Source organism: Myotis nattereri (genome assembly GCF_964212035.1).
Source record: "Myotis nattereri genome assembly, chromosome: 13".
Classification (NCBI taxonomy): Eukaryota; Metazoa; Chordata; class Mammalia; order Chiroptera; family Vespertilionidae; genus Myotis; species Myotis nattereri.
Window position 1 is genome coordinate 6,633,377 of NC_138088.1, and position 24,139 is coordinate 6,657,515.

The 24,139-nt window shown below is 40.9% G+C and overlaps 1 protein-coding gene across 2 annotated transcripts in view; it reads left to right on the forward strand.

Moving 5' to 3' along the window:
- MARCHF8 (membrane associated ring-CH-type finger 8) overlaps nt 1–24,139 on the forward strand; it is a 110,186-nt gene that overhangs the window by 39,934 nt on the left and 46,113 nt on the right. For both annotated transcript variants that reach the window (XM_081104725.1, XM_081104724.1), the window contains exon 2: nt 13,006–13,185. In XM_081104725.1, coding sequence (XP_080960851.1) covers nt 13,084–13,185 — 102 coding nt within the window. In that variant the 5' untranslated portion in view covers nt 13,006–13,083. The remainder of the gene's footprint in view (nt 1–13,005; nt 13,186–24,139) is intronic.

Here is a 24,139-nt window from a genome sequence, read left to right on the forward strand (position 1 = left end):
GAGGGTGGGGGCGCCGCCCTCTATCACCCACAGAGCTGGGCCGATCAGGGGGTTGAGGCGCCGCCACTCTCACACTCAGGGCAGGGCCAATGGGGAGGTTATGGCTCTACCCCGTCACACACAGAGCAGGGCCGATCAGGGGGTTGGGGCGCCACACCCTGTCACACACAGAGCCACAGGGCGATCAGGGGGTTGGGGAGCTCCCCCCGTCACAGTAATCCCGGTGCCGAGAGGCATATTACCCTTTTACTATATAGGATAGAGGCCTGGTGCACGGGTGGGTGCCGGCTGGTTTGCCCTGAAGGGTGTCCTGGATCAGGGTGGGGGTCCCCACTGGGGTGCCTGGCCAGCCTGGGTGAGGGGATGATGGCTGTTTGCAGCTGGTCACACCCCCTTCAGGGTGAGGGTCCCCACTTGGGTGCCTGGCCAGCCTGAGTGAGGGGCTGAGGGCTGTTTTCAGGCTGGTGGGTGACTGAAGCTCCCAACCGCTCCTTTTTTTCTTTTTTATTCTGGGCTAGCATTAGCTTTGAGGCTTGGCTCCAGCTCTTAGGCCTCCGCTGCTGAAAGCAGGTTTCTGGCCTTTGTTTATCTTCTGTATTTGAAACAATGTTGCGATCCTGCTGGCTGAAGCCCTGCAGACTAAAGCAGGTTTCTGGGGTTTTGTTTAGCTTCTATATTTGTAACATAGTTGCTTAGAGTTGCAGCTCAGAGGCCTGCAGCGGCAGGCGGGGAACGTTGGAGTCCTCCGTCACTGAAGCAAGCAAGCCTCATGTTAGTTTCAAGCTGCCTGGCTGCTGGCCGCCATCTTGGCTAGCAGTTAATTTGCATATCGCCCTGATTAGCCAATGGGAAGTGTAGCGGTCATACGCTAATTACCATGTTTCTCTTTTATTGGATAGGATAGATGGTTTGCAAAAATAATTATTCTGACCTATGGTTGTCATCTCATTTTTTTGACTTTAAATGATTTTTATTTTTCCATTGTAGTTGACATAAAATATTTTTGGTATACAACCCAGTGATTAGACATTATATAATTTACTAAGTGGTAACCTTGATATATTGAGTCCGATCTGATGCCATACATAGTTATTATAATATTATTAATTATATTCCCTATGCTGTACTTTATGGGTGCATCCCCATGACTATTCTGTAACTGCCAATTTGTATTTCTTAAATGCTTCACCTTTTTCACCCATCCCCTGGCAACTATCAAAATGTTTTCTGTATCTATGAGTCTGTTTCTATTCTGATTGTTTATTTTTTTTTTTATATATTACACACTTAAGTGAAATCATATGGCATTCATCTGTCTCTGTCAGACTTATTTCACAATATCCTCTAGCTTCGTCCATGTTGTTGCAAATGGCAAGATTTCATTCTTTTTTATGGCGTCATATTTTGTTGTATATATGCAACATTTCTTTTTTTTTCTGTTCATCAGATTATTTATGCACTTGATTTGTAGATTTACTTGTTGATAGATATGTATTTGTTGTTCATAGTTTGTATCTTTACCATTTTTTTCTTCTTCCTCTTCTTAAAGGATACCTTTCAGCATTTCATATAATACTGGTTTAGTGGTGATGAACTAACTCCTTTAGCTTTTTCTTATCTGTGAAGCTCTTTATTTGACCTTCAATTCTGAATGATAGCTTTGCTGGATAAAGTAATCTTGGTTGTAGGTTCTTGGTATTCAACACTTTGAATATTTCTTGCCACTCCCTTCTGGCCTGCAAAGTTTCTGTTGATAAATCAGCTGACAGTCATATGGGTACTCCCTTGTAGGTAACTGACTGTCTTTCTCTTGCTGCTTTTAAGATTCTCTCTTTGTCTTTTGCTCTTGGCATTTTAATTATGATGTGTCTTTCCTGGAAGCCGGTCCATCCTTGCTGCTTGACATGGTTGCTGCAGGGAAGAAACATCTGCACAGCATATGTCTCAGGGGACCTGGCGCATATGGCGTACTGTTCTTGATGTGTTTGCTCCCCTTCTTGGCGCTATGTGTTTTAACCAAGGTCACCTCTCGGAGAAAGGTTGTTTTCCCAGGTAGGGATTTTTCCCTGAAGTTAGGGAGGGAATAAAATCCCTTAACTAAGTGCCAGGCAGGTAGTTTATCACTTTAACTACGAACAGTCATGCTTAAGCTACATAATCTTTATTCCCTGGAATGGAGATAAAGAAACGCCCTAACCTTTGGAATAGAAATTGACAGGATTAAAATCAACTGGTATAAATACAGATGTAACAAGACAAGAAAAAAGAGAACCTGGCTCCCGAACCTGGCTGGAGAACCTAGCGAGAGAACATGGCTACAGAACCTGGCTGGAGAACCTAGCGAGAGAACATTGCAAGAGAACCTAGACGGAACTTGGCTGGAGAACCTCGCTATGATGATCATCTGAACACTGTCTCCGTGTCATTCCTTCTTTGCCGACTCCGTCCACACCTTTGGGAACCCCTGGACCTGCTGGGGATGGACCCCAGCATCTCTTGGTGTGGTCTTCTTTGGATTCCTTTTGTTTGGGGTTCTCTGCGCTTCCTGGACTTGTCTTATTTCTTTCACCAGGTAGGGGAAGTTTTCTGTCATTATTTCTTCAAATAGGTTTTCAATATCTTGCTCTCTCTGTTCTTCTGGCACCCCTATAATTCGGATGTTGGTATGCTTGAAGCTGTCCCAGAGGCTCCTTACACTATCTTCATATTTTTGGATTCTTTTTTCATTTTGCTTTTCCGGTTGGGTGTTTTTTGCTTCTTCGTATTTCAAATCTTTGACTTGATTCTTGCGATCCTTTAGTCTGCTGTTGGGAGTCTGTATAATATTCTTTATTTCAGTCAGTGTATACTTAATTTCTAGTTGGTCCTTTATCACAACCTCGAGGGTCTCATTAGATTTCTTGAGGGTTTCATTAAGTTTATCGGCAGTTTCTAGAAAATTATTGAAAAACCTTATAAGTGTGGTTTTGAACTCTATATCCAATAGTTTGCTTTCCTCCATTTCTGTCATTTGTGTCCTTTCTTTGTCTCCGCATTTTTTTATGCTTCGCTATATCGATAGAGTAACTTTCTGTACTAGGTGTCCTATAGGGCGCCGTGGCTCAGCCTCCCCAATTACCTGAGGTAGACACTCTTGATGCACCCCCTTGTGGGCTTTGTGCACAGTCTTGTTGTAGTTAAGCCTTGATTGTTGTAGGTAACACTGGGAGGGATTGACCTCCAGGCCAATTGGCGGTGAGAATCAGCTGTGTCTGCAGTGGGAGAACTTCTGTGCTGGAGACACCCCTCCAGGGCAAGTCTTGCTTCAATGGGGCTTTGGTGCTCACTGAGTCTGCCCCCTGAGTGTGTCCTTTATGAATCCGAGGAGCTGCAATCTGGATGGTCCCATTCTGACCACCAGGCACACTCTATATGCAACATTTCTTATTTATCCATTTATCTATTGATGGACACTTAGGTTGCTTCCACATCTTGGCTATTTTAAATAATGCTGCAAGGAACATATGGATGTACATGTGTTTTCAATTTAGTGTTTTGGTGGTGGTGTTGTTTTTCAGATCAATATCCAGAAGTGGACTTACTGGGTCCTTCTTTGTCTCTTGTTATATAGACTTTGTTTAAAAGTCTTTTTTCTGGAATAAGTATTGCTACCACAGCTTTTATTGTTGTTGTTTCTATTTTCATGAAATACTTTTATTTTTTTATCTCTTTACTTTCAATCTGTGTATCTTTCAGTCCGAAGTGGGTCTCTTGTAAACAGCATATGTAAGGGTTTTGTTTTGTTATCTATTCAACCTGCATACATCTTTTGACTGAAGCATTTAATCCATTTACATTTAAAGTAATTGTTGATAGATATGTAGTTATTGCCATTATATTATTTACCTTTTTCCTCCTTTATTTTATTATTATTTTTTAAATATATTTTTATTTCAGAGAAGAAGGGAGAGGGAGAGAGAGATAGAAACCTCAATGATGAGAGAGAATCATTGATCGGCTGCCTCCTACATGCCTCACACTGGGGATCGAGCCCACAGCCCAGGCATGTGCCCTGACCGGGAAAGGTTCATAGGGTGATGCTCAACTACAGAGCCATGCTAGCCAGGCTTCCCACCCCCCCCGCCCCCCGCCCCTCCTTCCTGCCGCACACCTCCCTGCCCCTTTAAAGAAGTCCTTTATCATTTCCTAGAATACTGGTTTGGTGGTGATGAACTGCTTTAGCTTTTTCTTGTCCGGGAAGCTCTTTATCTGTCTTTTGACTGATATCTTTGCTTGATGATCTTGGTTGTAGGTCATTGCTTTTCATCACTTTGAATATTTCTTGTCAGTCCCTTCTGGCCTGCAAAGTTTCTGTTGAGAAATCAGCTGATAGTCTTATGGGTACTTACTTGTATATAACTAACTACTTTTCTCTTGCTGCTTTTAAGAAAATCTCTTTGTATTTAAATGTTGACATTTCAATTATGATGTGTCTTGGTGTGGGCCTTTTCTGGTCATCTTGTTTGGGACTGCTCCCCAGAGTTGTAAGTCTATTTCCTTCACCAGGTTAAGGAACTTTTCAGTCATTTTTTTCACATAGGTTTTCAGTTTCTTGTTCTCTCTCTTCCTCTTCTGGCACCCCCATGATGCAAATTTTGTTGCCAGAGGCTCCATATACTATCCTCATATTTTTTGTATTCATATTTCCTTTTGCTGTTCTGATTGGATGTTTTCTGTTTCCTTATCTTCCAAATCTCTGATTCATCTATTTTACTGTTGATTCCTTGTAATTTAGTCTTCATTTCATTTAATGTACTCTTCATTTCTGACTGGTTCTTTTTGTTTTCTAGCTCTGTTTTTATGTCTCTTATCTCCTTGTTGAAGTTTTCACTAAGTTCATCTGCTCTTCCCATAAATTGAGCATCTTTATAACCAGTGCTTTGAACTCTGCATCTGGTAGACTGCTTGTATCCATTTTGTTTAGTTCTTTTTCTGGAGTTTGGTTCTTTCATTTGGGACATGTTTCCTTGTCTCCTCATTTTGTCTGTTCATTGTATTTGTTTCTGTTTATTAGGTAGAGCTGCTACGTCTTCTGAGCTTGGTAGAGTGGCCTTATGTAGTAGATGTTTTGTAGTGTTCAGTGGCATTGCCTTCCTGATCACCCAAGCTGGGCATTCTAGGTGAGCACCTCCTCACCCTGGTGTGGGCTGTGTATACCCTCCTGTTGTAGTTGAGCCTTTACTGCTCTTGGTAAATCAGTAGGAGTGGTTTACTTTCGGGGTGATCGGCTGCGAGGACTGGCTGCCACCACTGTGCAGGATTAGCTCTCTAGGGGCCAACTCCATGGAGCTGGACTTACTTCAGCAGGGCTCTGCTGCTCACTGAGTTCACCCCTTAAGTGTATCACCTGTGGAGGTGGTTGGGTAGTCCTTCCAACGTGGTGTAAAGCTGTCCATCAGGTGCATTGGCTCTGGGGCCTCCTGGGAGGTGCAGGTCAAGGTCAGCTGTCACGTGGCATGAGCTACAAAGTGATCTGCTACTTGTGCTAGGCTTGGAGATGTTCTGTAGAGGCTGCAGCTAGTGCTGGGACTGGGGCCACTTAGTAAGAGGTATAAGGTGTGCTGAGGCCAGATGCTGCTTGTTTGAGAGATTTCGGAATGTTTGAAGCATGAGCCAAGACAGATGTTTATGGAAAAGCCTCTGGAAACCGCTTGGGTGGGCCTGAAAGTTGGGTGGGGCGAGGTCTTAGAGAATCACTAGAATGGGGTGAACAGTGATGGCCAGGTTGATGGAGACATGATATGGTGCCCACCAGCTGGCCCAGTGGGGGAACAGCTCAGAAAAGTAACAATGACTCTACTGGCACTTCTCACTGGGAGAAAGGTACACTTTCAGCTCTCACCCTGATGCCAGATAATTCAGTTCCTCTCCATGTTTCCTAGTGCCTTTCAAACTGCTGCCCCAGCACTGGAACTCAGAGCAAGTGAGTTCAAGTAAGTTTGTTTTCGAGCACTTTAAGAGGCTCGGACTCCAACAGCCTTCCATTTCCCTCAGCCTCAATCTCCACAAGTTCTTGCAGCCAAAAGTTATGGGGACTTTTCTTCCCCATAACTGGGCGGGGGGGGGGGTGTAGGGTGGGGCTTGAACCCCTCCCAATTTTTAACCATCCACATGTGGGTGTGTGACCAGCTCATTCCACATCTCTGTTCTTTTCACCAGTCTTGGCTTGGCATTTTCTTTATATCCTTAGTTGTAGGACTTCTGAAGTTCAGCTAGATTTAAGGCAGTTGCGAAAAATAGTCGTTCTGTAGTTTAGTTGTAATTTTGAGGTGATTGTGGGAGGATTTCAGTACTGCATTTACCTACACTGCCATCTTGATGGAACCTCTTCTCACTTTCTTGACAGTATCTATTGAAGCACAAAAGCTTTGTTTTGATGAAGTCTAATCTCTTTATTTTTTGCTTTGCATGAGGTAAGGATCTAAATTAACTCCTTTGCATGTGGCCATCTAGTTGTGCCAGCACTATTTGCTGAAAAGACTATTCCCTCCCGCCCCACCCCCACCCCCCCCCCGCCCCCTTTAATGTTTTTGGCATCTTGTTGAAAAAACCAATTAACCATAGATACATGGGTTTATTCTTTGGTTCTAAATTTCATTCCATTGATCTGTACATTTATCTTTATTCTAGTACCACACTGTCTTGATTACTATTCCTTTGCAGTACTTTTTTCCTTTTATTTTTGTTTAGATAGAAAGGGAGGGAGGTTAAGTATTTGACTTATTTATGTATTCATTGGTTGATTCTTGCATGTGCCCTGTCTGGGGCATATCCAGGTGACACTAACCAACTAAGCTACCTGGCCATGGCTGATATAGTAAGTTTTGAAATTGGGAAGTGTGAGTTCTCCATTTTTGTTATTTTTAAAGATTGTTTTGTGTATTTTGGGTGCCTAGAATTTCCATATGAATTTTAGGATTAGCTTCTCTAATTTCTACAAAGAAGTCAGTTTGTTTTTTGATAGGGACTGCTTTATCTGTCAATTAATTTGGGAAGAATTGCCATCATAACAGTAGTACGTCTTGTGACCATGAAAATGGGGTATCCATTTCCATAATCTTAACAACCAACTTTGTCAGTTTTGTTCTTGATATGAATGTTCATGTTAGGTTTGTTGTATTTTTCACATTAGCATTAGTGGAATTGAAGCCCTCATGCCTAGTACGGAGATTTAATATTGCTCTTGAGTGAAGATGAATTGTTATAAAATAGTGTTTGGAAATTATGCTGAGAAATAATATGAGTAACACCTGCTTTATTTATGCATTTCGTATGAACCTTCACATAAAGAGTGTTTTTAGTTTGGTTTTTAAAGTTCTAATTTTTATCCTAAATATGTATGGCATAGGAGAGGGATTGCTTTAGGCAGACTTTCAGGTCTGTTTTTTGGAGATGGGGCACATATCAGAAGAGTAGTTTAAATGGCTGTAAGGAGAGAAGTCTTTCAAAACTGCAGAAAATTAAAAGCCCTTTCACATTTGTGTTCCTTTGGCATAAATAGTTCTCCCCAGGCTTATCATGGACATGCAGCAATGCTGTAATAATGATGATTATGTAGAAGCACCAAAGGCAGTATTGGCATGACATGTGGTGGGGCTCTGGCATCATTAGTTTAACTAACTATCCCAGGAGGGCACATGGAGTTTGTCGTCTGTGATAGAGGACTTTAATACATTATTGATGAAAAACTGCTCACCACTGAGCATTGTGATCTCCCTAAAGGTGTAAGACAACTCAGCAGTAAATGCCTCTTGTCTGTGAACACAAATATTCAGACCATTTGTTGAGCATGGTGTTCCATCTTGTGTCACCTTCATCAAAGGCTTGAAATACAGTAGGTGATAAATAATATTAAAACGCTAACATTTTATTATTTACTAGAGGCCTGGTGCACAAAATTCGTGCATGGGTAGGGTCCCTAAGCCTGGCTGGCAATCAGGGCCAATCAGGGCCTTCCTCCGGCTGCTGGCTGCCGGCTGGGGCCTGCCTTCTCCTTCCCTGGCTGCCGGATTCTGGATGGGGCCTTTCTTTGTTCCGTGCTGCCCCCTGGTGGTCAGTGCACATCATAGCGAGTGGTCAAACTCACGGTTGATCGAATTCCCAAGGGAATAATTTGCATATTAGCCTTTCATTATATAGGATAATAATATCTAGACCAGTGGTTCTCAACCTTCCTAATGCCGTGACCCTTTAATACAGTTCCTCATGTTGTGGTGACCCCCAACCATAAAATTATTTTCGTTGCTACTTCATAACTGTAATTTTGCTACTGTTATGAATCGTATGTAAATATCTGATATACAGGATGTATTTTCATTGTTTCAAATTGAACATAATTAAAGCATAGTGATTAATCACAAAAACAATATGTAATTATATATGTGTTTTCCGATGGTCTTAGGCGACTCCTGTGAAAGGGTCATTCAACCCCCAAAGGGGTGGCGACCCACAGGTTGAGAACCACTGATCTAGACACTAACATCACCTATTCTATTTTCCTGTTTTGTTGGTTATCAGCGGTGTCCCACTATTATATATCTAGACTTGTAAAAACAGACTGTTCTTTTAGCTCATTTTCCCATATGTGTTAACCACTTTCAGTTTCTTATTCTTTCCAATTGCTTGTTAATCAGAGTCTTATGAAGGAAATGAATTATTCTGAGTCCTTTTCCTCTTCAGCTGAGTGAGCAATATTCTTGGAAGTGGGAGCAGCCTTGCGAACACCTACCCTTTGTTCAGAGCAGTTTTGGGAGAAGTGGAATAAAATGGCTGCTCATCAAATGCAACTTTAGGGTTGCCAGTCCCTGTTTACTCTCCCTGCCTACCATCCTATAGCCCAGTACACGGTTAACAAGTGAAAATCCCCAAATTAGAGATGCATTCTTTTGGTTCAAGACTTCTATCCTTTGTTAAAATTAGAACACCATGGCCCTAGCTGGTAGGGCTCAGTGAATAGAGCATCTGCCTGCATACTGAAGGGTCCTGGGTTCAATTCCAATCAAGGGCACATGCCCGGGTTACAGGCTAGATCCCCAGTAGGGGGCGTGTAAGAGGCATGCAATCAGTGATTCTCTCTTATCATTGATGTTTCTCTCTCTCCTTCTCCCTTCTTCTCTAAAATCAATCCTATATAATAAAAGCATTAATATGCTAAATGTCCAACCAATGGGTCAACTATTCAGTCAACCACTCAACCAGTTGTTATGACATGCACTGAACACCAGGGGCAGATGCTCCAACCAGTAGGTTAGCTTGCTGCTGGGGTCCGGCCAATTGGGACTGCGCGAGAGGGCCGGATACACCCTGGAGCCCTCCCGCGGTCTCTCTCCAGCCAGCCAGCCAACCTCCTGCAGTCCCTCCCCAGCTAGCCAGCCCTGATTGGGACTGGGTGAGATGGCCCTGATGGGCCCCCATCACTGGCCAGGCCGAGGGACCCCACCAGTACACGAATTCATGCACTGGGCCTCTAGTAAAAATAATAAAAATGAAGTTCTTTAAAAAAATTATAATAGCATGAAAAATGACTATCTTAAACCTTATGGATAATTTGGATATTTTATATTTAATTGGTTTTGTAAGCAGAGTTTGATAGTTCTTAGTGGGGCTGGGGGAATAGAGAGAGAGAGAGAAAACACACATTCCAATTACTAGACACTTTGGAGGAATATAGGAGAAAACTAGAAAAAGAAGCTGGGGTGCCTAGAATCGTTGAATATAGCTTATTCGGACACTATTATTTTGCCTAAAGGCAGCCTTTTCATGGTCCCAGGAATGTCCATGATGACTTTCATCTTCCCTGGGAACCCCTTTAGAGCAAGGGTTAGTAAACTACAGGCACATGAGTCAAATCTAATCCACCATCTGTTTTTGTAAGTAAACTTTTGTTGGAACATAACCATTTCATTCATTTACATACTTGATATGGGTGCTTTCATGCTACAATGGCAGAATTGAGTAGTTGTAACAAATCTGGCCCATGACGCTAAATATTTTAGGTATTATGGGCCAGATTTGTTACAACTAAAATATCTGGCCATTTACAGGAAAATGTTGCCAACAACTAGCCTAGAGAGTCTACGCTTTTAGAAGGTTATGTATGGATCATAGATATCTTAAATTTATTTTAGATTAAAAAAATGACGTGTAGAGAAAGAAACCCTAATACACTGTTGGTGGGAATGCAGACTGGTACAACCATATGGAAAACAGTTGAGTTTTCCTAAAAAAGTGGAGTTCCTAAAAAAATTAAAAATAGAACTGCCATTTAACTCAGTGATCCCACTTCTAGGAATATATATAAGAATCCTGAAACGTCAATAAGAAAGAATTTATGCACCACTGTGTTCATAACAGCATTATTTACAACTAGAGGCCCAGTGCATGACATTTGTGCACTGGTGGGGGGGTGGGCCTCAGCCCAGCCTGCGCCCTCTCACAGTCTGGGACCCCTTGGGGGATGTCCGCCTAAGCTGGCAGGTGGACCTTCCCTGAGGGGTCCTTAGTGCTGCCACAGAGGTGGGAGAGGCTCCTGCCACCACCGCTGCACTCGCCAGCTGTCAGCTGGCTTCTGGCTGAGTGGCGCTTCCCCTGTGGGAGTGCACTGACCACCAGGGGGCAGCTCCTATGCTGAGCGTCTGCCCCCTGGTGGTCAGTGTGTGTCATAGTGACCAGTCATTCCGCTGTTCGTTCGATTTGCACATCAGGGTTTTATTATATAGTACTAGAAGCCCAGTGTACGAAATTCGTGCACTTGGGGGGTGGGGGTCCCACAGCCTGGCCTGTGCCTTCTTGCAGGAGCCCTCAGGGGATGTCTGACTGACGGCTTAGGTCCGCTCCCCTCGGACATCCTTAGTGCTGCCGCAGAGTTGGGAGAGCTCCCTCCACCACCACTGTGCTTGCCAGCCGTGAGCCTGGCTTCTGGCTGAGTGGCACTCCCCCTGTGGGAATGCACTGACCATCAGGAGGCAGCTCCTGAGTTGAGTGTCTGCCCCCTGGTGGTCAGTGTGCATCATAGCTACTGGTCGTTCCACCATCAGGCCGAAACCAGCTCTACGACATTCCCCGAGGGGTCCCGGGTTGTGAGGGGGCGCAGGCCAGGTCAAGGGACCCCACAGGTGCATGTTTGGGGCCAGGAAGGGATGCAGGAAATTGGCCAGCCAGGGTGGGACTGTGGCAGGGCTCCAGGGTGTGTCCATCCCATCTCGCTCAGTCCCGATTGGCTGGACCCCAGCAGCAAGCTAACCTACCGATCGGAGTATCTGCCCCTGGGGGTCAGTGCACATCATAGCGACTGGTCAACTGTCTGCCCCTTGGTGGTCAGTGCACATCATAGTGAGTAGTTGAGTGGCCTTAGCATATCATTAGCATATTACGCTTTGATTGGTTGAATGGCTGATTGGACAACCAGACACTTGGCATATTAAGCTTTTATTACATAGGACTAGAGGCCTGGTGCACAAAAATTTGTGCACTCAGGGGGCCCCTCAGCCCGGCCTATTCCCTCTTGCAGTCTGGGACCCCTCGGAGGATGTCCACCTGCTGGCTTAGGCCCACTCCCTGGGGCGATCGGGCCCAAGCTGGCAGTCAGACATCCCTCTAGCAGCCTGGCAGCCCTCATGGGATGTCCACTTGCCAGCAGGGAGCAGGCCTAAGCTGCAGTCGGACATCCTTAGCGCTGCTGAGGAGGCGGGAGAGGCTCCCACCACCACCGCTGTACTGGCAGCCATCAGCCTGGCTTGTGGCTGAGCAGAGCTCCCGCTGTGGGAGCGCACTGACCACCAGGGGGCAGCTCCTGCATTGAACGTCTGCCCACTGGTGGTCAGTGTGTGTCATAGTGACCAGTCATTCCCAGTCATTCTGCTGTTAGGGTCAGTTTGCATATTACCCTTTTATTATATAGGATAGAGGCCTGGTGCATAGGTGGGGGCCAGCTGGTTTTCCCTGAAGGGTGTCTCGGATCAGGGTGGGGTTCCCGCTGGGGTGCCTGGCCAGCCTGGGTGAGGAGCTGATGGCTGTTTGCAGGCTGGTCACACCCCCTTCAGGGTGGGGGTCCCCACTGGGGTGCCTGGCCAGTTTGGGTGAGGGGCTGAGGGCCGTTTTCAGGCTGGCCAAGCCCCCCGGCGATGGAAGCTCCCAGCCTCTCCTTTTTTTCTTTTATTTTTAATTCTGGGATTTATTTACCTTCTATAATTGAAACTTTGTTGCTTTGAGTGGAGCTTGGAGCCGCCCGCGGCAAGCAGGAAGCTTGGCTTCCTCCATCATTGGGGCAACCAAGCCTCCTGCTTGCTCCAGCTCCGTGGCTGCCAGCCACCATCTTGGTTGGGTTAATTTGCATATAGTCGCTCTGATTGGCTGGTGGGCGTGGCTTAAGGCATAGCAAAGGTATGGTCAATTTGCATGTTTGTCTTTTATTAGTGTAGATAGTTAAGATCTGGAAACAGCCCAAGTGCCCATCAGTACAGGAATGGATAAAAAAGCTGTGATACATTTACACAGTGAAATACTATGCAGTTGTAAAAAGAAGGATCTCTTACTCTTTGAGACAACTTGGAGGGACCTGGAGAGTATTATGCTAAATGAAATGAGCTAGTCAGAGAAAGACAAGCATCACATGATCTCACTTATATGTGGAATCCAATGAACAGAATAGACTGATGAACAGAGTAGATCCAGAGACATTAAAGCTTGCAGCAGACTGATGTATTTCAAAGGGAAGGGGGTGGGCAGGAATAGATTAACCAAAGAACTAATATGCATATATGCATATCCCATGGTCACAGACAATAGTGTAGTGAAGGCCTGGGGAGGGTGTGGGAGCAGGGTGAAGGGGTCAATGTGGGGGAGAAAGAGAACATCTGTAATACTGTTAACAATAAAGATTAATAAAAAAATTTTTTTAATGAGACAGGAGTTATCCAGTGTACTAAAAGTGTTTTCGCTCAGTTATATCTGTTTTCTCTCTCTCAGCTTTAGGTCCATGGCCCAAAATGCCTCTACCACTGGAGACTCTCTCCTGTAAAGAAGACGACCAGACAGGAGGCTGGGATGAGCATGCCACTGCATCCACTGTCTGCCATTCCTTCTCAGGATGCCACCTGTTCTAGAGTCTACAGAAGTAAGACCAAAGAAAAGGAGAGGGAAGAGCAGGTAATTTTAGTTTCCTTAGTTTTGTTGTTTTCATTAAATATTATCTACAATGGTAAAATCTGAAGATGAATATTTTCTCTGGTGATACTAAAAAGCCCAGGTTGTGCTTAGAAATTGTCTTTGTTATTGTTGTTATTCCTCATCAGATATTTTTTATATACTTTTTAAAAAAAATTTTTATTTATTGTCTAAAGTTTTACACATGTCTCCTTTTTCCCCCAATTCCCCCTCCCTCCCCCATCCATTCCCACCCTGGGCAAACCCCTACCGCCCCAGTGTCTGTGTCCATTGGTTATGCTAATATGCGTGCATGCAAGTCCTTTGGTTGCTCTCTAACCCCTCCACCCTCCCCTGCCATTTGTCTCTGGATCTATTTTTGTTCATCAAATTATGTTGATCATTATATCCCACATATGAGTGAGATCATGTGATATTTATCTTTCTCCGACTGGCTTATTTCGCTTAGCATAATGTTCTCCAGTTCCATCCATGTTGTTGCAAATGTTAAAAGTTCCTTCTTTTTTATAGCAGCGTAGTATTACATTGTGTAGATGTACCAGTTTTTTAATCCACTCATCTGCTGATGGGCACTTAGGCTGTTTCCAAATCTTAGCTGTTGTAAATTGTGCTGCTATGAACATAGGGGTACATATATCCTTTCTGATTGGTGTTTCTGGTTTCTTGGGATATAGTCCTAGAAGTGGGATTACTGGGTTGAATGGGAGTTCCATTTTTAACTTTTTGAGGAAACTCCATACTGTCTTTCACAGTGACTGCACCAGTCTGCATTCCCACCAGCAGTGCACGAGGGTTCCTTTTTTGCCAGCTCTTGTCGTTTGTTGATGACAGCCATTCTGACAGGTGTGAGATTGTACCTCATTGTTGTTTTAATTTGCATCTCTCGGGTGATTAGTGACTTTGAGCATGTTTTCATATGTCTCTTGGCCTTCTATCTGTCCTCTTTTGAAAAGTGTCTGTTTAAGTCCTTTGCCCATTTTTTTATTGGATTGTTTATGTTCCTTCTGTTAAGTTGTATGAGTCCTCTGTAAATTTTGGAGATTAAACCCCTATCTGAAATATCATTGGCAAATATGTTCTCCCATGCAGTGGGCTTTCTTGTTGTTTTGTTGATGGTTTCTTTTCCTGTGCAGAAGCTTTTTATTTTGATGTAGTCCCATTTGTTTATTTTCTCCTTAGTCTCCATTGCCCTAGGACAGTGGTTCTCAACCATGGCTGCACATTAGAATCACCTGGGAATCTTTTTAAAATCCTGATTTCTGGGCCTCATCCTCCGGAAAGTCTGTTTCTTTGTTACTAATGTTGTGGCCCCACCCCATAAGAAAGAAAAAGAATTTCGGGAGGATAAGGCCCAGAAATCAGGATTTTAAAAAGATTCCCAGGTGATTCTAATGTGCAGCCACGGTTGAGAACCACTGCCCTAGGAGCTGTGTCGGTAAAGATATTGCTAAGACACCTGTCTGCTATTTTGCTGCCTATGGAGTCTTATAGGGTTTTTATGGTTTCCCGTCTTACATTTAAGTCCTTTAGCCATTTTGAGTTTGTTTTTGTGTATGGTGCAAGTTGGTAGTCTAGTTTCATTTTTGCGTGTATCTGACCAAATTTCCCAGCACCATTTATTGAAGAGACTGTCTTGGCTCCATTGTATGCTCTTGCCTCCTTTGTCAAATATTAATTGAGCATAATGGCTTGGGTCGATTTCTGGGTTCCCTGTTCTGTTCCATTGGTCTGTATGTCCTTGGGCCAGTACCAAGCAGTTTTGAGAACTGTGGGTTGGTAATATAGCATGATATCTGGTATTGTGATCCCTCCAACTTTGTTCTTCTTTCTCAGGACAACTGTGGTTATTTGGGGTCTTATTTATTCCAGATGAATTTTTGGAGAGTTTGTTCTAGGTCTTTGAAATATGCCATTGGTATTTTAATGGGGATTGCATTGAATCTGTAGATTGCTTTGGATAGTATGGACATTTTAATGATGTTGATTCTACCAACCCATGAACATGGGATATTCTTCCATTTGTTTATGTCTTCTTCTGTCTCTTTTTTCCATGTCCTGTAGTTTTCCAAGTACAGGTCTTTTACCTCCTTCGTTAAGTTTACTCCTAGATATTTTAATTTTTTTGGTGCAATAGTAAATGGGATTTTTTTTTTTTTTTTTTTTTTTTTAGTTTTGCTTTCTATGAGTTCATTATTGGTGTATAAAAAGGCCATAGATTTCTGGGTATTAATTTTGTATCCTGCTACATTGCTGAATTAATTTATTAGGTCTAGTAGTTTTTTGATGGAGTCTTTAGGGTTTTCTATGTATAGTATCATGTTATATGTGAATAAGGACAGTTTTATTTCTTCTTTTCCAGTTTGGATGCCTTTTATTTCTTCTTCTTGTCTGGTCACTATGGCTAGCACTTCCAGTACTGTATCGGAACAGGAGTGGTGAAAGTGGGCATCTCTGTCTTGTTCCCGTTCTTGGGTAAATGAGTTTAGTTTTTGCCCATTGAGTATGATGTTGGCTGTAGGTTTGTCATATAATGCATTTATTATGTTGAGGTATGATCCCTCTAGTCCCACTTTGATGAGAGTTTTTTATCAAGAAATGGTGTTGGATTTTGTCAAATGCTTTTTCTGCATCGATTGATATGATTATGTGATTTTTGTCTCTCAGTTTGTTTATGTGATGTATCACGTTTATTGATTTGTGGATATTGTACCATCTTTGCATTCCTGGAATAAATCCCACTTGATCATGGTGTATGATCTTTCTAATGTAATGCTGAATCTGATTTGCTAGAATTTTGTTGAGATTTTTAGCATCTATGTTCATCAAGGATTTTGGCCTGTAGTTCTCTTTTTTTGTCGTGTTTTTATCTGGTTTTGGAATTAGGGTAATGCTGTCTTCCTAGAAAGAGCTTGGAAGTGTGCCTTCCTCTTGAATATTTTGGAATAGTCTAAGGAGGTTAGGTTTTAGTTCTTCTTTGAATGCTTGGTAGAACTCCCCTGTAAAGCCGTCAGGACCAGGGCTTTTGTTTGCTGGGAGATTTTTGATCACTGCTTCAATTTCTTTGATAGTTAATGGCTTATTCAGGGTTTTTGATTCCTCCTGATTGAGTTTTGGGAGCTTGTATTTTTCTAAGAATATGTCCATTTCATCTAGGTTGTCCATTTTGTTGTAATAGAGTTGTTCATAGTATTTTTTCATAATCCTTTGTATTTCTGTGGGATCAGTTGTTATCTCACCTCTTTCATTTCTGATTTTGTTTATTTAGGTCCTCTCTCTTTGCTCATTGTTGAGCCTAGCTAGAGGTTCACCAATCTTGTTTATCCTTTCGAAGAACCAGCTCTTGGTTTTGTTGACCTTTTGTATTGTTTTTTTGGTCTCTATGTCTTTTAATCTTTATTGTTGAAAGTATTACATAGGTCCTCTTTTTCCCCAATAACCTCTTCCAGCCTACTCCTATCCTCCTCTCCCTCCCCACCACCAGCCCTCACCACTCTTGTTGTCTGTGTCCACGGGTTATGTGTATATGCATGTAAGTTCATTAGTTGATCTCTAATCACCCATCCTCCCCTGCCTTTTTTCTGAGGTTCAACAGTCTGTTCATGCTTCTATGTCTCAGGGTCTACTTTTGTTCATCAGTTTATTTAGTTCATTAGATTCCACATATGAGTGAGATCATGTGATATTTATCTTTCTCTGACTGGCTTATTTCGCTCAGCATAATACCCTGCAGGTCCATTCATGCTGTTGCAAATAGTAAGAGGTCTTTCTTTTTTATTGCTGTGTAGTATTCCATTGTGTGAATGTACCACAGTTTTTTTATCCACTCATCTACTGATGAACATACAGGCTGTTTCCAATTCTTAGCTATTGTAAACTGTGCTGCTATGAACATAGGGGTGCATATATTCTTTCTGATGAGTGTTTCAGGTTTCTAGAAGTGGGATCACTGGGTCAAATGGCAGTTCCATTTTTAATTTTTTTGAGAAAACTTCATACTGTTTTCCATAACGGCTGCACCAGTCTGCATTCCCACCAGTAGTGTGCTAGGGTTCCCTTTTCTCCACAACCTCGCCAACACTTGTTTGTTGATTTGTTGATGGTAGCCATTCTGAGGTGATACTTCCCCGTTGTTTTGATTTGCATCCCCAGATGATCAGTGACTTTGAGCATTTTTTCATATGTCATTTGGCTTTCTGTATGTCCACTTTGGAGAAGTGTCTAAATTATTTAGGTCCTTTGCCCATTTTTAATTGGAGTGTCTTCCTTTTGTTACGTTGTATGAGTTCCTTAAATATTTTGGAGATTAACCCCTTGGATGTATCATTGGCAAATATGTTCTCCCATGTAGTGGTCTCTCTTGTTATTTTGTTAATAGTTTCTTTTGCAGAGCAGAAGCTTTTTATTTTAATGTCCCATTTGTTTATTTTCTCCTTAGGTAGAAAATAAACCTGTTGTCCTGGACCTAGGAAAACATATTGTTATGAGAAATGTCTGAGATTTGGTGTCTATGGTTTCTTCTAGGACTTTTATGGTTTCACATCTTACACTTAAGTCTTTTATACATTTTGAGTTTATTCTTGTGTATGGAGTAAGTTGGTGGTCTAGTTTCATGTTTTTGCCTGTATCTGTCCAATTTTCCAAACACCATTTATTGAGGAATCTGTCTCTGCTTCAATGTATGCTCTGGCCTCCTTTGTCAAATGTTAATTGAGCATAGTGGCTTGGGTCGATTTCTGGGCTCTCTGTTCTGTTCCATTGATCTATATGCCTGTTCTTGTGCCAGTTACCAGGTTGTTGTGAACACAGAGGTTTTGGTATCTGTGTATTGTGATTCCTCCAACTTTGTTATTCTTTCTCAAGATTGCTGCAGCTATTTGGGGTATTTTTTGGTTCCATATAAATTTTTGGAGCGTTTGTTCTAGGCCTGTGAAATATGCTGTTGGTATTTTAATAGGGACTGCATTGAATCTGTAGATTGCTTTGGGTAGTATGGACATTTTAATGATATTGATTCTACCAAATCCATGAAATAGCATAATTCTTCCACTTGTTTCTTCTGTCTCTTTATTCAGCGTCCTGTAGTTTTCAGAGTATAGATCTTTTACCTCCTTGTTTAAGTTTATTTCTAAGTATCTTAATTTTTTTGTTGCAATGGTAAATGGGATTGTTTTTTAGTTTCTTTCTGAGAGTTCATTATTGGTGTATAAAAATGCTATGAATTTTTGCATGTTAATTTTGTATCCTGCTACGTTTCCAAATTCATTTATTAAATCTAGTAGCTTTTTGATGGAGTCTTTAGGGTTTTTTATGTATAATATCATGTTATCTGCGAATAATGAGAGTTTTACATCCTCCTTTCCAATTTGGATGCCTTTTATTTCTTCTTCTTGTCTGATCATTATGGCTAGAACTTCCAGTACTATGTTGAACAAGAGTGGTGAAAGAGGGGATCCCTGTTCCTGTTCTTAGGGGAAATGGTTTTAGTTTTTGACCACTGAGTATAATGCTCACTATAGGTTTGTCATATATGGCTTTTATTATGTTAAGATATGATCACTCTATTACCACTTTTCTGAGAGTTTTTATAAAAAATGGGTGTTGGGTTTTGTCTAATGCTTTTTCTGCAACAATTGATATGATCATAATTTTTGTCTTGAATCTGTTTATGTGCTGTACCACATTTTTTGATTTGTGAATATTGTACCAGCCTTGCATCCCCAGAACAAATCTCACTTAGTCATGGTGTATAATCTTTTTAATGTAATGCTGGATCCAATTTGCTGAAATTTTGTTGAGGATTTTAGCGTCTATTTTCATCAAGGGTATTATCCTGTAGTTCTCTTTCTTTGTTGTGTCTTTATCTGGTTTTGGAATTAGGGTAACACTCGCCTCATAGAAAGAGTTTTGAAGTGTGCCTTCCTCTTTAATTTTTGGGATTGTTTGAGGAGGATAGGTGCCGGGGTTCTTGTCCCAGCATCAAGAAAGGTTCAGGAAATCTGGAGAAGGCTGTGCATAGATTAGATAGGAACCCAGAGACCAAGCATAATTTTGAAAGGCATTGGGGGTCAGAGGAGTTTAGCTAGAGGAGCTAAGATCCCAAATTCTAAGGTCTTAAGGCCTAAGGTCGGTCTCCTCATCCCAGGACCCCACGTTTTTTATTAACACAATTTGTCCTGAGGCGAGGCAGAGATATACATTTCAAAGGGTCAGGGTTTTTACAGAGTCCATTGTTAGAATGGGGGAATTAACCTACGGCTGTTCAGGTGTTTAGCAGGTAGGAGGCAATAACATGTAGATTAAGATGCCTTTTAGCTGTCCGGCAGCCAAGCAATAATCCCTTTTCAGGTTTGGGGAAATGCCTTTAGCTATTCCCAGATGCAGCCCTGCTGTCATGCTGGAATTAGTCTCCATCAGATAGGTTATTAGTTCTTCTTTGAATATTTGGTAAAAGTCCCCTGTGAAACCATCTTGACCAGGGCTTTTGTTAGCTGGGAGTTTTTTGTTTTGTTTTTTTCCTATTACTGCTTCAATTTCATCAGTAATTATTGGCCTACTCAGGTTTTCTTATTCTTCCTGATTGAGTTTGGAAGGTTGTATTTATCTAGGAATATGCCCGTTTCATCCAGGTTGTCCGTTTGTTGGGAATAAAGTCGTTGATAGTATTTTTTTATGATCGTATTTCTGTGGGGTCAGTTGGTACTTCACGTCTTTCATTTCTGATTTTGTTTATTTGGGTCCTCTTTCTTTGTTTTCTGGTGAGTCTGATTAGAGGGCCATCCATCTTGTTTATCCTTTCAAAGAACCAGCCCTTGGATTTATTGATCTTTTTTTGTGTGTGGTGTTTTTTTTGGCTTCTATGTCATTTATTTCCACTCTGATCTTTATCATTTCTTTCCTTCTACTTACTCTGAGCTTTTCTTGTTGTTCTCTTTCTAGTTCTTTAAGAATGTGAAAGAATTAGTGTTAGAAAACTTACTACCAATTTTTCTTGTTTTTTGAGGTGGGCCTGTAGTGCTATGAACTGCCCTCTCAGGACTGCTTTCACTGTGTCCTATAGATTTTGGATTGTTTTGTGTTTATTTTAATTTGTTTCCAGGTTTTTAAAATTTATTCTTTGATCTCTTTGATATCCCATTCATTATTTAATAGCATTCTATTTATCCTCCATGTATTTAATTGGCTTTGAGCGTTTTTCTTGTAGCTGATTTTTTATTTTAGCCATTATTGTCTGAGAAGATGCTTGATAAGATTTCAATCTTCTTGAATTTGTAGAGACTTATATTGTGTTCTTACATGTGGTCTATCTTTGAAAATGTCAATTTCATGCACTTGAGAAGATTGTATATTCCATAGCTTTGGGGTGAAATGTTCTGAAGATGTCAGTTAGTTCCGTCTGATCTAGTGTCATTTAGGATTGCTGTTTCCTTATTGATTTTTTTGTCTAGAAGATTTCTTTAGTAATATCAGTGGGTATTAAAGTCCCCTACTATGATTGTATTGTTGTCGATCTGTCCCTTGATATCCTCCAGAAGTTTTTTTTATATATTTGGATTCTCCTGTATTTGGTGCATATATGTTTACCAGAGTTATAGCCTCTTGTTGTATCGATCCCTTTAGTATTATGAAGTGGCCTTCCTTATCTCTTGTTAAGGCCTTCACTTTGAGGTCCATTTTGTCAGAAATTAATATTGTTACCCCAACTTATTTTTCATTTCTATTTGCTTGAAATAATTTTTTTATCCCTTCACTTTCAGCCTGTGTAAGTCCTTTGTTCTGAGGTGCGTCTCTTATAGACAGCATATATATGGGTCATGTTTCCTTATCTAGTCAGCTAACCTGTGTCTTTTGACTGGAACATTTAATCCATTTACGTATAAGGTTATTATTGATAGGTACTTTTTTGTTGCCATTTTTATTCTTTATGCCTGAGTTCCTTTCTCCCTTTATAGTTCTTCTTTTTACAGCAAATCCTTTAGCATTTCTTGCATTACTGGTTTGGTGGTAATAAACTGCCTTAGCCTTTTTTTTGTCTGTGAAGCTCCTGATTTCACTTTCAATTTTAAATGATAGCCTTGCTGGGTATATTATTCTTGGATTCAGACCCTTGCTTTCCATCACTTTGTATACTTCATGCCATTCCCTTTCTGGCCTGATGTGTTTCTGTTGAGAAATCATTTGCTAGTCTAATAGGAGATCCCTTGTGGTCACTTTCTGTCTCTCTCTAGCAGCCTTTAAAATTCTTTTTTTGTCTTTTACCTTTGCCAATTTAATTATGATGTGTCTTGGTGTCGGTCTTTTTGGGTTCATCTTGATTGGGACTCTGTGCTTCCTGGACTTGTGTGACTGTTTTCTTCCCAAGGTCAGGGAAGTTTTCTGTCATGATTTCTTCAAACAGGTTTTCTATTCCTTGCTCAGCTTCCTCTCCTTCTGGCACCCCTATTATACAGATATTGTTTCGTTTCATGTTGTTTCAAAGCTCCTCTTGCTTTTTATATTTTTTTTCAGTTGATGCTCTGCTTGGGTATTTTTTTCTGTCTTCTAACTTGCTGATTGGGTCCTCAGCTTTTATTCTACTGTTAAAACCTTCCATGATGTTCTTTATTGCAACCATGTCATTCTTTGTTTCCTCTTGATGCTTACTCATGTTGGTGTATTTCTCATTCAGGTTTTACAATTCTCATTTAGTTGCATGTAATTCTCATTCAGAAGTTTGAGCATCCTCATAACCATTACTCTGAATTCTTTCTCTGACAAATTACTTGCCTTCATTTCATTTCGTTCCTTTTCTGGTGATTCCTCCTTTCCTTTTTTTAGGGGGTTGTTTCTTTGTCTTCCCATTTTTGCTGTTGTTTGTATTTGTTGCTATGTATTAGATCATACTTCTCTGCCTCCCAGATTTTTTGGGTTGGCCTGATGTAGTAGATGTTTTGGGGGACCCAGTGGTGCAGTCTCTCAATGTCTACTATGCTAGGTGTTCTAGGGAGGCCCCCTGCTTGAGATACTTGTGGTCTCCTAATGTAATTGGGTCTTGAATGTTAGTCCCATTTGTGGATTGAGTCTCTTCTCAGGGTGTCTGATTATGTGACTCGCTCCCTACCACATCGTGCCAGCCATTGTGAAGGTGCTGACTGAACAACACAAAATACAACAAGACAGGACATAACACAGGAGGAGCAGAACATGAATGTACATAAGACCCCTATAGCCCCAGCTAAAGTGACCACCAGAGAGATGAGAATTTGGAAAGAGAAAAGAGAGCAAGAATGATAGAAAAAAAAGAAAAAAAGAATATGGGAAGAAAACACAACAAAACAAACAAACAAAACAAAAAGCACAAATAAAAAAACACCCAGAAAAAAAGGGCAGGGCAGAATCTGTAGATTCAGAGCTTAAATAAAGAAAATAACATTAAGGAATTAGTGGAATAGGGGAAGGACCACAGTTTAGAATAAAGGAGGGAGAAAATACATGAGAAGACAGGAAAGAAGAAAAAAAGCTAGAAAAGAGAATAGAGGAGAGAGCAGATAGCCCTAAATTTAGGAAGTGAAACAAGTTAAGAAATTAGGAGAAGCAAAAGAGAAGAGAGAAAAAAATAAAAACATTGAGTGGTTAAAAAAAAAGAAAAGAGAAAGGGAAATTGAGTAGGAGCAGGGAAGAGGAAATTAGATATATGAACAAAACAAGAGACTAGAATAATAACAAATCAGTAAAGCAGATAGATAAGCAAGATCAATTTTAAAAAGGGGGTAAAGAAAGGAAAGAGAAAAATTAAAAAGGAAAATGGAGAAGAAAAACAGGAGGAAAAAAAGAGAGGAAGAAAAAGGTGCAAAAAAATAAATAAATGCAGTGTCATTCCCTTTAGCCAAGTTTAAGTGCCCCATGGGAACTGGCTTAGGACCCCACTCTTCTGTCTGTCTGCCAATTCTGGACTTCCTGTTAGGTGTTAACTACTGTCAGGCACTATCTTTTGGTTTTTAGCACCCTGCTTGAAACTCTAAGCGAGCCACCGGTCCACTGCTTGGTCTCATTATTTTTTTTTCTTTTTTCTAAATTGATTAAGGTGTTATATATGTGTCCATATCCCCCCGTTTGTTCTCATTATTAATCCATTCATTTATTTAGGTTCCCTGTGTTAGAGTGTTTTCCAATTTTTTTTTATTATAATTGATTTCTAGTTTCATAACATGTGGTCAGAAAAGATGTTTGATATGATTTCAGTATCCTTGTATTTATTAACACCTGTTTTATGTCCTAGCATGTGGTCTATCCTAGAGAATGTTGCATTGTAGACTTAAGAAGAATGTATATTCTGCTGATTGGGATGAAATGTTCTTTAAATATCAATTGAATTCATCTGATCCATTGTGTCATTTAAGGTCACTGTTGCTTTGTTGATTTTTGTCTGGAAGATCTATCTATTGATATCAGTGGGGAGTTAAAATTCCCTTCTATGACTGTGTTGCTATTGATCTCTCCCCTTAATGTCCACCAAGATTTTCTTTATATATGTGGTTGCTCCTATGTTGGGTGCACATATGTTTACAAGAGTTGTATCCTTTTGTTAGATATGTGATTTGCAAATATCTTCTCATGTTCAGTAGGATGCCTTCGTTGATAATTTCCTTTACTGTGCAAACATTTTTAGATTGTTATAACCCTGTACATGTTTTTATTTCATAATCTTTTTTCATAATTTTCTGTCTTTGTATTATGTTTTTATTTTTCATTTACCTCTGTGGATATTAAGGTACAGAGACTAGAATCTTACTAAGTGAACTTTGATAATACCTTTGAAAAATTACTTTATTAAATTCAAGGTAATATTAATAGATTTTTAAGGAAAATTTGAACTTTGAGATCCTCACTTTAAAAAGTTATTTATTATGAAAAACAGAAAAATATGGGAGGATTGTTTTAGATTTACTTCAAATTTCAT